At 36.4% G+C, this 13,282-nt stretch overlaps 1 protein-coding gene across 1 annotated transcript in view; it reads right to left on the reverse strand.

The window, feature by feature from the left end:
• The window catches only part of CCDC73 (coiled-coil domain containing 73), a 126,736-nt gene that overhangs the window by 59,757 nt on the left and 53,697 nt on the right, over positions 1–13,282 (reverse strand). The window contains exons 6-8 of the mRNA XM_036763670.1: positions 9,320–9,358; positions 4,362–4,497; positions 4,010–4,089 (exon numbers count right to left, since the gene is read on the reverse strand). Coding sequence (XP_036619565.1) covers positions 4,010–4,089; positions 4,362–4,497; positions 9,320–9,358 — 255 coding nt within the window. The remainder of the gene's footprint in view (positions 1–4,009; positions 4,090–4,361; positions 4,498–9,319; positions 9,359–13,282) is intronic.

Genomic DNA, 13,282 nt, shown 5'->3' on the forward strand with positions numbered 1-13,282 from the left:
TTTTAGGGTTTTAAATAGCTCACCTGGAATTCCATCACCTCCATTAGCCTAATTGTTAGTAATGCTTCCCAAGGCCCACTTGACTTCATTCTCTAGGATGTAGCTCTAGATCAATAACCACTACATCGTGGCTATCAGTGATGTTAAAATCTTTCTTATATAGTTCTTTGGTGTATCCTTACCACCTGTTCTTAATCTCTTCTGCTTCCATTAAATTCTACTATTTTTGTGCATGAAACTTTTATCATCTGCATGAGTTTCCCTTGATAACTCTAATTTTCTTGAAGAGCTCTTTTCCACTCTATTGTTTTCTTCTATTTCTTTGCATTGTTCGCTTAAGAAAACCTTATCTCTCCTTGCTATTTTCTGGAATTCTGCATTCAGTTGGGCATATCTTTCCTTTTCTCCTTTCCCTTTCTCTTTCCTTCTTTCCTCAGCTATTTGCAAAGCCTCATCAGCCATTTCGCCTTTTTGCTCTTCTTTTTCTTTAGAGTATTTTTGTTGCTGCCTCCTATACAATATTGCAAATCTCTGTCCATAGTTCTTCAGGTACTCTATCTACCAGTTCTAATCACTTAAATCTATTTATTACCTCCACTTCATATTCATAATAGATGTTATTTAGGTTGTATCTTTATTATCTGATGGTTTTCCCTACTTTTGTCAATTTAAGTCTGAATTTTGCAAAAATTAGCTTTTGATCTGAACCACAGTCATCTCCAGGACTTGTTTTACCTGACTGCATAGAGCTTCTCCATCTTTGGCTGCAAAGTAAATGACCAGTCTAATTTCTATATCGAACATCTGGTGATTTCCATGTGTACAGTCACCTTTTGGGCTGTTGAAAAAAAGTATTTGTTATGACCTGTGAGTTATCTTGGAAAAACTCTATTATTCTCTGCCCTGCTTCATTCTGTACTCCAAGGCCAAACCTGCCTGTTATTCATGGCAAATAACTCCAGTATCTTTGCCAAGAAAACCCCATGGACAGTACTAAAATGATAAAAGAGATGACATTGGAGGATGAGGTCCTCAGGTCAGAAGATGTCCAACACGCTACTGCAGAAGAGCAGAGGATAACTACAAGTAGCTCCAGTACTACTGAAGTGACTGGGTGAAAGCCAAAAGGAAACTCAGGTACAGATGCATCTGGTGATGAAAGGAAAGTCCAATACTGTAAAGAGGTATAATCTCAAAAATGACCAAATGATATCTGCTTGGATTCAAGGCAAACCATTCAATATCACAGTAACAAAAGCCTATGCTCCAGCCACTAAAGCTGAAGAGGCCAAAGCTGATCAATTCTATGAAGGGAGGTGGTAGGTTCCAGCAAAGGCTCTACCTAATGGGATTCTTTTTCAGGTGTGAATTAGACTAGATGACCTTCCAATTCTGAATTCTAGGAAGAACCCTGATCTTCCAGACTCTCAGTCAACTATACATTAAAGAAGTGGAAAAGGACAATGGGATAGATTTTGCTGAACACAGACATAAAGTTTAGGGGACACACTATAGTTGTATTCAAGTACCTAAAGCCCTGTCATATGAAAAGGGATTAAACTATTCTCCTTGGCCCCAGAAGGCAGAAGGAAGAACAATGAACAGAAGTGGCAAAACGGTGAATTGTGCTTGATAGAGGTGTTCAAATGTGCAATGGATTACCTGGGGAAGTGATATGTTCCCTGTTATTGGAGGTTCTATTTGGAATTCAAAGTCCTTCATAATTTAGCACCCTCCTACCTTTCCATTCTTCTTACAACTCATTCCCCAACTTTTACACTTCAATCTAGAGATACTGGTCTCCTGGTGGTTCCACAAGCAAGACAATCTTATCTTTCAGCTCTGGACAGTTTCTCTGGATTTCCCTCATGGCTGGAGTGCTCCCTCTCCTCATCTCCATCTACTGGTTTCCTAGGCTTCCTTTAGGTCCCAGCTAAAATCCCACCTTCTAAAGGAAGCCTTTCCCAGTCCCTCTTAATTCTAATGTCTTCCCTCTGTTCATTGTTTCCTATTTTCCCCATGTGTAAATACTCATTTACTTGCTGTCTCCCATGTTAGACTGTAAGCTCCTTCAGGACCCGGCTGCCTTTTGCACCTTTTTGCATCCTCGCTGCTTAACACAGTGCCTGGTGTACAAAAGGTGCTTGATAAATGTTTACTGACTGAGGTTTTAATACAAAAGCTAGCCAACCATTTTTCCCTTGCTTCCTTCAAGGTTCAGTTCAGCCCCTAACTGCTGTGTCTTCATCTCTCCAGCTATCTTTCTTCCTCTCTATAGACATTGTAGGTTTCTTTGTACACATATGTTGTTTCCCCCACTAGAATGTAAGCACTTTAAGGGTTGAGCCGGTTTTTGCTTTTTCCCGTGCATCCTCAGTACTTAGTATAGGGCCTAGCATACATTGAGCGCTTAATAAGTACTTCTTGATTCACTTCTTGATTTTCTGAATGTGATACCAGAGATTCTTATTTGAGTACTAGCTGGACTCAAGGACCCCCACACTCTGTTTGGCAAGACTGTATTTTAATGTTAATAAGAACTATCATTACATAGCTTTAAGGTTACAAAGGTTTAAGGTTTACAAACGTCTATTTTCATCCTCACAACAATCGGGTGAGGTAGGGGCCATTATTACTCCCATTTTTCATTTGAAGGAGCTAAGGCTGAAAGAAGCTAAAGTGATTCGTCCAAGGCCATATAGCTAACCAGTATCTGAGACAGGGTTTGAACTCAATTCACACTAACTGCAAGTCAGGCACTCTATCCAACTGTACCCTGGAGCTGTCTGGTTTACAAAGAGAAGGATACTGTACATTTGAATGGAGTTTTATTTTAATTTTCAAAGCACCTTTACCCGGAATCATAGAATATTAGCATAAAGAAGGCCTAAGAGATAATTTAGTTCCAGGATTCTTAACCTTTCTCAAGTCATGGACCCCTGTGGAAATCTGATGCCCTTCTCAGATTGTTATTTTTTATTCATAATTGAAGGGAATGTTAAATACCTCTTAGAGGTTAGAGAAAATAAAGATGTAATTATTTTCTCATCCAAATTCATAGACTCCTGAAGGTCCCCTGATCTAGTCTCTCATCTTTAAACAGAAGAAACTGAGGCCAAAGCATGTGGAATGGCCGAAAGTGACAAAATTGTTTAGTGGCAGAGCCAAGCCTAGAGTTCCCTGACTGCTAGTCTAGCTCTCTTTTCACTAGAAGTGAAAACACTAACATTATTATTTCATATTCACAATGACCCTATATATAGATAGGTAGGAAAGAAAATAATATGCCCATTTAACAGATGATAGTGTTGAGGGACTGAGACTTCCTTATGGTCAAACTCCCAGTATTGACAGGGTCAAAACAAAATCCAGGACTCCTGACTCTCAACCCCAGGGTTTTATTCCACTAGGATTGCATTGATGATTCCACCACAACATAACATAATCAGTGCTATAAGAATGATAGTGAAATTGGGCAATAGTTGCCATTTTATCTGTGGATGTCTAATTTGTTTCAGTTTGTTAGAGATGCTAATAACTAGACAAATGTCAAAGGTTCTGTGGGCTCTTTAAGCCATCTTCAAAGTTCATGCCATTGGTCACAAAGAATAAGAATGAGTGAATTGTGGCTCAATTAGAAAAAAAAATCAGACAACTTAAAGTTCATATTACCATGCCAACACTTTTTTTGCAGCCCTACTACCAAATACGTAACAACTTTCAGCCATTATCCTACAAGATTAAGAATCTTAAAGCAACTTTTGAGATCAGACCTGTGATTTCATTGGCACAGACAAGTCCAAGAGAGGAAACTCTCTACCAGTGCAGATTGTTCTGAAGCTGATAGTCTAATTAAGTTGCCTGAGGAAATGAGAGATTAAATTACTTGCTCAATGTCAGAGGGTGGGACTTAAACCCAGGCCTTCTGGCTCTCTCTCCACCATCCCACGCTGTCTTTCAATCTTAGAACATAATCTCATAGAATACTAGCAAACTCTATGGCTCATACCTGTTTTAAACTACATACTTCAGATTCCAGTTTTTTATTTGTTGCTGACAGTCTCTTATTTAACTGGATTGCTTCATGTACTACAAATAGATAAAAATATTTAGAAAAATGTTATATTTTAAATATGCTATATCATTATTATTGTGCAACCACCTGCCCAGATAAAATAAAAATTAAACCAAAGATAACATAATTATTTACTGGAGAGAATTTGAGAAGTATTCAAATTGCCTTTTCTTTTTTTTTTTTTACTGAAAACTACAGTAAAACCCATTTTAAATCATCTCATTTAAAGCAGTTTAAATATTTTTCATTGAATAAATGTATAAAATGTCTGAAGTGTAATACCTACCATTCTGTTCTAATTTTTCATGGCTTCCTTTTACCATTCCAAATTGACATGTGATTGTAGCATAATATTTCTCTATCTCATTCAGTTGCTTATGATGATCTTCTTTAGCCAGAAGGTGTAACTGAAGCTTTTGTTCCTATTTTGTACAATAATGTTAAACTCTAAATATTATATAATACCTAGTTTCAGTATATAACATTAGGCAGATGCATTACTTCATAACAACTGTAACAAATAATTCCAGAGTACACATATTATTGATTTCTCAAAATTAGGTGTGGAAATGTTTAGGTTTTATGATATATTAAATCTACATAAGTTTGGTTTTTGTAGTAATTTTCTTATTCTCATAAGAAATGCATATTAGGGGCTATATCTCTCTGGTATCCAATTTTTTATTCAAGATCAATTAGCAAATGAGGAACAGAAATAAAGCAATTTTCTGGTTAATCACCTAAATGTCTTCAATTCTCCTTTCTAGTATAAAAAATTAGGCTCATGTTATAAAACAATCAAATCCCTGAACAATTTCAATAAATACTGTAAAACAGTAAACATTTATCAAGTACCTCTATGTGCCAGGCACTATGCTAAGTCCTGGAGATGCAAATAAGAAAAAGAAAGACAGCTGCAGTCCTCAGGGACTATATAATCCAGTGGGGGAAGACAACCAAGGGATGCTGCCAGAAGGTACCCAATGAGGAAGCATGACGTTGAGGAGTTACAACCAAGTAGAGTAGCTGGTACAAAACAACATCATCCGTCTACTGCTCCACCTCATGTCTCATTGTGTTTCATCAAGTCTCACCTAGACTCCTGTAATCCTCTGTTCTCCCTGCCTCCACGATCTCCTCACTTGAGTCTAAACCATCTCTATATGTCACTATCAGATGCACCTTCTTAAAACGATTTTGATTATGTTATCCCCCTATTTAAAGTGGTTACCCACTGCCTACAAAGTAAAAGTCCATTCTCTTTAGCCTGGCATTCAGGGTCCCACATGCTCCGACCCCAGCTTACATTTCCTTTCCTTATTTCTCATTATTCCCATATGTTTCATGCAAATTGGACTTGTCATCATTTCCTAAACATGTCCTCCACTTTAACTTTCACTGCCTTTGTTCAAGGTCTTCTTAACACAATTAATACCCTCCCTTTGTCAAAATCCTACCATTCTTCTGGGCTCAGTCCAAAGGAAGCCTTCTGTGATCCTGTCAGCTACACAACTTCTCCTACCTCTAAACCCCTATAGTACTTTGTACCCCTTTTATAACACTTGCCATATTATACTTTGTATTTATACTTAGCTTGCTTGCTTATTTGTCTTACATCTCCCTACTAGCCTGTAAGTTGAGAGCAGACAGACCGTGTCTTGTTCATGTTGCATTCCCCACAGCACATCATAAATACAGCACACAGCAAATATTTACTGAATTGAGAGCCACCATGGTATAACAGGAAGCTGCTAAATTTGGGTGCAGGAAACCTGGATTCAAATCCTGGCTCCAACACTTGATAGTGATTGAGTGACTTAACCTTTGTGAGCATCTGAAAATGGAGGTAATAATATCTGTATTAAGTATAACTTAGTACCTTCACACAGTTATTGTGAGAAAAGCACATTGTAAACATGAAGACTTTACATAAATGCAAGTTGTTATATCAATTTGGTTGTCAGGAAGAACATAAAGAAATCTGTGACAGAGGGGTCCCCTAACATTGCCTTTGAGAACCTAGGGTGAACTCAACAAGACCGACTTATCAGAGTAAGACTTTACAAAAATATTTGTAACAATCAGATTTGCAAATATTCAGGAGTATATCTGCTGGTTAAAATAAAATATAACCTGTACACCTTCTCACCTGATTCAAGGATATTCAGAAGTCAAAGAAATTTCCCTTAATTCCATCATCACCGAATTTTGGATGCCGGGATAAAAATTCAGAAATAAAACTTAAACTTTTATTTTCTCTTTTGCAAGCTGCTATACAAATTTCTTTGGTTAACCTCACTGTCATGGTTTTTAAAAAATCAATTTTTTTGTCCATTCTTTTAAGAGACTTTAATCTTTGGAGTCATAATTATCAAGCAAACTCTAAACTGTAATGACAACCTAAAGTTACATAAAGGCATAACATTATATAAACATGTTGGTAGTATTATTTATAAAACCCAACAAAGCTATTAGTCTCTCTTTTTAGTTCAACAAACACTGTATAAAAGGGAATGGCTATTTCACTGATCATTTTATTGAATGCTTCAATATTAAAATTTAATCAAGTTAATTTTAAGAAAAATTATTGTTTCCTCTCAATCCAGACAGCATTCATTTTCTTTAGAGATAAACTGACATGTAATCACAGAAAATAAGGAGGGAGGTCTTCCATTCTATGACAACAGCTATAAAGGACAGTCTTAGAGAGGTGCCTGGGGAGGCAGAGAACTTAAGTGTAACATGGTAAAATAGCTTGTATGTGTCAGAGATAGAACTCGAACCCAGATCTTTCCGTCTCCAAGGCTGGCAGTACTCCAAAATTTGCCTTCTGGGGCCACACAAAACAAGTCTAATCCATCTTCTAAATGCCAGCCCTTCAAATATGCCCATTGTATCCAAGTATTATCTTATATTGATTGAATATTCCCAGGTCCTTAGAATGTCCTGGAAAGACATGGTTTCAGGTCCTGTAATTGTGATTTAATAAGTTTTCATTCCCCTTATTAAACTATATTAAGAACCTAATGAGACACTATAGTCCCCAAAGCAATCGCTGATCAAAATTTAAGATTTTTCCCTATGGTGACCTTAATAAGTCAATATTTAGATTATAAATAGTGGTTCTTTTGTCACCCTAGAGTTTGTTACCATTGGTTTTTTTTAAATAATGATTGTAATTATTTTTTTCATGAGGAAAAGGAATTATTCTTATCGGGGGAGTAGTTTGGGTTAATAGTTGTTTATTGTCTATGGCAGTTTCAATATTCTCTTTTAAGTTATTTGGTTAGTCACAACTTGGCTGAATGGTACCTCTGGAAGACTTAGAAATTCACTAGAAGTTAAATGCTTACCCATGGGAGATAAAAGCAGGGAGAAAAGCTGCAGGGGATTATTTTCAAAATTACTTCTTTCAGAGCACCAAATTATATATTTTATATACTAGTGCCCTGAAAATTTGATTTACTGGTCATGGGTAAGCATCTTATTTCCAGTTAATGTCTTGGTCATCTAGGTTTGCCATAGCATCAAACAATAGGAGTGAATTCCACAGAACATTTTGGGATTGCCATTACAAACAGATAAAAGAGAGTTCAAGTCCTGACTCTAACACAGATAGACTGTGTGACCCTGGGCAAGTCACTTAACCTCTTAGTGCCCCAGGCAACTCCCTGAAACCATAAATTGTAGAACAGGTGCTAATATGTATTGGTAGAGAGAGATCCACAAGCATATGAAATCACAGAATCACTCAAAAAAAAGATAAAAAACATTTAGGTTATAGAAGATGAGAATAATTTTAAAACTGATTTCCAAGTTTTTAAACAATTATGTAAGAAATTTAAATGTTCTCAGATGCTATAAAATAAATATAAGGCATACATTTAACATTTGCTTTTAGCAAATAATATTTTTCTTTGCTATTTAGATAAAAACTATGATGCAATTATGCCATAACTATTATTCCAATAACTTCCTTCTATGAGTTTGTAATTCATAACAAAAGGCAACCTAGAAGTGACATAAAACTATGGAGATTTTCTTAAATATTGCAACACCCTTTAAATTATACATATTTGTTTAATAAAATTTAAAAGTGAAATAAGACAAAACACATTTTATGTTGCCTTTGATCTTTAACTTGTAGCTTTATCTCCCAGGTCAAAGGACATATTATTCAATTTCACCATATTTTGTGTAAAACCACTGTAGCGTTGAAGATGACTTTCAGTACAAATGTCATGGTACTTAAAGCTAAACCGGACTCTAGTTTTTCGGCTTCTTAATTAAAATCACAGTTTATAATAGTCTGACAATATTATCTTTATTCTTTCCAGTTGAACAGCAGCAGAATTTTCACAGCTTTTATTCAATCAAGCTTAGCAATCTTTATACAGCTCTCTTTTATTTCCTAATACAGCAAAAATAGGTTTCCAAGAGGCACAACAGTTACTTTGTACAGCTTTGTATTTGATGTCACAAGAAATCATCCTCTCATGTTTCCAGCCCTTTCCTAATAACAAACCTCAATTTAATTCCATAAAAAATTTTGCTATCCTCCCATTCTCTAATCAGACTAGGATAAGATTAACTTCTGCAAAGAAGTCCTGTGCAGATGGAAATGGGAAAGGAGTACTGTACTAGAGGGAAAAAATATAGTTTTCAGAAGGCACACTACCATAAGTAATTAATACTCCACAAAAATCTTATTTTTTCATGCTAAAATATTAATTTTTAAATACACAGTATAATGCTGGGCACACAGTAAGCCCTCCCTTGATAAATAATGAATCTTTTCCTAATTTTGATTTTCAGATGCAGCTTCACATTGAGGTACTGTAAAGCTAAAATATTATCTAACTAAAGCACTATTTCAAAATGAAGTTTCTTTTTAAAAATCAAGGGCTGTAACTTTTTTTAAAATCTAGGTTTGCATATATACTCAATAATAACTTCATTAAATGAAGTAGTTTTTTTAAATGTCACCACTTCTATCAATAATTTGGTAGCTATTCAAAAAATCTATTTTTAACAAGGTAAATATTAAGCAATCTTAAATTTAGAAAACAATTTTGAGAATAATATTTTAAATGAGTTCAACCTTAAAATGATACAAATTTATAAGTATCAACTACTTTATTGATCTCAATCTTATCTATCTCAATTTTACATTAATAGAAAGGAATATTAAGTTGTCCCTTATTACCACATTAGAAATAATGAACAATGCTGTAACTTCCTTACCATTTCATTTACTTTCTTCTGTAAAGAATATTTTGAAACCTTGAAAAATAAGAAAAACATTTTACATTAGTTACTTTTTATAAATTCCTCCTGATGTTAAAACTGCATTTTGTAAACTGTGGCATTCATTTTCCATGTGACATTTATTTTTTGGTTAGTGCATCTTCAAATAAAAATGTGACAGATATTTCTTTGCACTTCTGGAGAGGCACATTTCTCCGCATACAACTACAACCTAGCTAGCTGATAATCTATTTCAATTTGTGAGAATGGGGAATGTGTGGTCAGAGAGTGTTTAAATGGAACAGAAAAAAATAATAAATTATAGGGGCAGAGGTGTTTGAGAGACAAGAGAAAAGGATGAAAGGGCAGCTCAAACTGGAAAGGCTACCTAATTCACAACTGCAAGATGGGAATCCAGGGTAAATCCGTCAAATGAATTCTCATTCTTATTCTTTGAACACCACCATATTCTCTTCGATGTACATTTTGCCTAACAGTTCACAATCAAGTTTCATCAGAAACTACCTCCCAAACCAGCACAACCTTTCCAGAGCACCTTCTAAATTTTAAGTTTAACTTGATGCCCTCTTCCCACCTGACAATAATTAATGCCAAATCCTACACCACACTAAAAAGCAACAAAGAAGAAATAAAACTCTAAAATACATTAAATGAAAGCTAAGGCCAAACATTATTTTTATCCATATCTTTCTATCTGATTATAGGCACACTTGGGCACTACATTCAAGTTTGGTTTTCAATAAGAATATTTATTTCATAATATACATAGAAATATTTCTGCAGCCATATTGACATTTGGAAAGGCAGTATGGCTTAAGTGGACTGAATGCTGTCCTTGAAGTCAGGAAGTCCCTATCCTCTTTCTGGCAGTTACTTACCAGCTGTGTGCCTGTGAGCCCTTAATTTCTGAACATCAGGCAACTCTCTAAGATTTTTCTACTAAGTTAGAGATGGACTAAAATTTCCCACTGCTATGAAATCATAGATTTTTAGAGGATTAGGTGTAAGAATGTTTCTTTCAACTACATAGTTTTTGCAATTCTATGATAAGCAACTCCCCATCATAAGAAAAAAACTCAGCAAGTGCCAATTTTTGCATTATTTGTAAAATTCAATCTCAGATACTGATTTTCTTTTGTTTCTCTTTTACAGGTACTGCTCATTTTGTGTAAAAGATGTGATCACAGAACTGCAGGATCTCAGAGTTGGAAAGGACCTCAGATGCCCTCTGTAACCTGCAACTGAACAGAAATCCAGTCTGCAACATGTCAGAGAGCACTTGGGACCTTCCAATTCGAGAAAACCACTACTTTCTCAGATAACTTACACTGTGTTATTGCTCTAATTCTTAGAAGCTTTCTCCTTAGATCAAATCTATATCTTCCCCTATGAAACTTTCCATACATCGCTCTTCATTCTGCCTTGTGTATAAGTCTTACATCAGCACTTCAAACGCCTGAAGACCAATAGCCAGTTTCCAATAAGTACTTTCTCCAGGCCACATACTTCCAGTTCCTCCCACTGCTCTTTGGATCCTATGGTCTCCTATGCTCTCATCATACTAGTCACCATTCTTTGATTGCACCCTGGTTGGTTGATGCCTGTGGCACCTGGAACTAAACAGGATCCTTCAGAAGGGGTCTGGTAAGTGTTGTACAATAAACAGTATTAACATCCCTTTTCTTCGGGAGGCATTCTAAGTTATCATCAGCGTTTTTGGCTTCCATGTCACACTATGGACTCGAAATAAGCTGCAAATCCACTAAAACCTTCACATCTTTTTTTACAGGAGCTGTCATCCAACCAGGCCTCTTTCATTTTATACGTCTTAAACCCAAGTTTAAAGTGCAGGATGTTACATTTAACCTTGCCTAATAAAAGATATTTCTGTAAGGTGAAGGCTATTTTCCCATCAATTTTTGCTACATATTTAGGAAGTTATCTCCATGGGAAAAAATTTCTCAACATTTAAAAACCTTGAGTAAGGAAATAATTTGGACAGTGTCATAGTGAAAGCTGTAGAGCCAAGCCTGCTTTCTCAATTCCAGGATCTCTTCTTTTTCAAGAACTGTCTTCATTCACTTATTTCTTTATAAACAACAGATTTTTTTTCATATTTGAAAATCCCCTAGAAACTCCATATTGACATGGCTGGAACTTAGTTTCCCTTTCCTCTTTTTGATTAATTAGAGGGCATTAGGTTTCAACAGGAGGCACTACTATGCAATATATGATATACTCTTTGTCTTTTGTCTCACTTCTCAACTCTTTCTGTTCCGGCTGTCAACCTCAGTTCTTAAGTGAAACTGCTCTCATCCAAGTGCTGAGGAGGTTGGGGAGAAAGGGAATAAGCATTTATATAGCATATACTATATGCCAAGCTCTGTGTTAAGTGCTTTACACAACAACCCTGAGGAGTAGGTAGTTATTATCCTCATTTTACAGTCGAGGAAACTGAGGCAAATACTATGAAGTGACTCATTCACCTGGGGTTACCAGCTAGGAAGTGCCTGAGACTTGATTTGAACTCAGGTCTTCCTGACTCCAGGCCTGGCACTATATCCACCACCTCACCTAGCTCACCAAAGTTACCAATTATCTCTTAATTACCAAATATGACAGTCTTTTCTCAGTCCTCATCCTTCTCAGCCACTTTCTAGTGTAACATAGTGTCTCTTCTCCGGATTTTTTTTTGACATTTCTCTTTCTTGATTCTCCCCCCTCTGACCATTTTTCCTCTGTCTCCTTTGCTGGTTTATCATCCATATCATGTCCTCTTCTGTGGGTCTATCTCAAAGTGCTACCTTAGATTCTTTCCTCCCTACATTCACACCTGGTGACTTCATTAAGTCCCATGGGTTTAATTATCTCTGTGTATGACTTCCAGATCTCTATATCAGCCCCAGTTTTTCTCTTGAGCTCTTATTTCAGATCACCAAATAGCTATTGGATATTTCAGACTGGATGCAGGCCTCTCAAATTAAACATGATCAAAGGAAAACTTATTATCTTTCCCCCCAAACCCACCCCTCTTCCAAACTTCCCTACTGCTGTCTAGAGCATCAATATCCTTCCAGTCGTCCAGGTTTGAAATTTCAGTTATCCTCAGCTCTCATTCTCCCTTCACTCTACAGATCCGATTGGTAGCCAAAAAAGGTCAACTCTGATTCTACAACCTCTGTTGTGTCTGCCCTCTTCTCTCCACTCATACAAACACCACCCTTGTTCAGGGTCTATTTACCTCTCTCCCATACTACTGAAATGGCATCCTGAGCAATCTCCTTGCCTTCAGTCTCTCCTTGCTCTAGTTTATCCTCCACACTTTGGCTAAGGTGATTTTCCAAAAAAATAGGTCTAACCAAGTGACTCCCCTACCCAATAAACCTTAAACGTTCCCTATTTCCTTTAGGGTCAAATGAAAATTCAACTGTACTTACTTGACTTTCAAAGCCCCTTACAACCTGTCTCCAAATCACCCTTACAGCCTTGTTATTCATTCCTCCACTTGTTGGTCCAGCCAGAATGTCCTTGTTGCTCCCTAAATGTGATGTTCTATCTCCAGGCTCCATTCTGCTACACTGGCTGTGCCCTATGCCTGGAATATACTCACTCCTCACTGTCACTTCACAAAATCGATTGTTTCCTTTAAAATTTAGTGTAAATGCCACCTTCTGCTCGAATCCTTTCTTGATCCCCTCAGCTACTAATGCTTTTCACATAACATTAACTTATATACGGTCATGTTGTCTCTCCCAAAAGAATGTCCCCTCATTGAGGACAGAGGCAATTTCATTTTCATTTTCTTAACCCCAGTACCTGGCATAGTGCTCAGCACACACTACATCACAGAAGTACAAAATTATATTATCGCATTTTGGGGCATAAGCCTTCCAGAGATGATTTACTAATTAAATGACTCTAATTCTAAAGGCATGGTGA

The sequence above is a fragment of the Trichosurus vulpecula genome, chromosome 6, assembly GCF_011100635.1.
Source record: "Trichosurus vulpecula isolate mTriVul1 chromosome 6, mTriVul1.pri, whole genome shotgun sequence".
NCBI lineage: Eukaryota > Metazoa > Chordata > Mammalia > Diprotodontia > Phalangeridae > Trichosurus > Trichosurus vulpecula.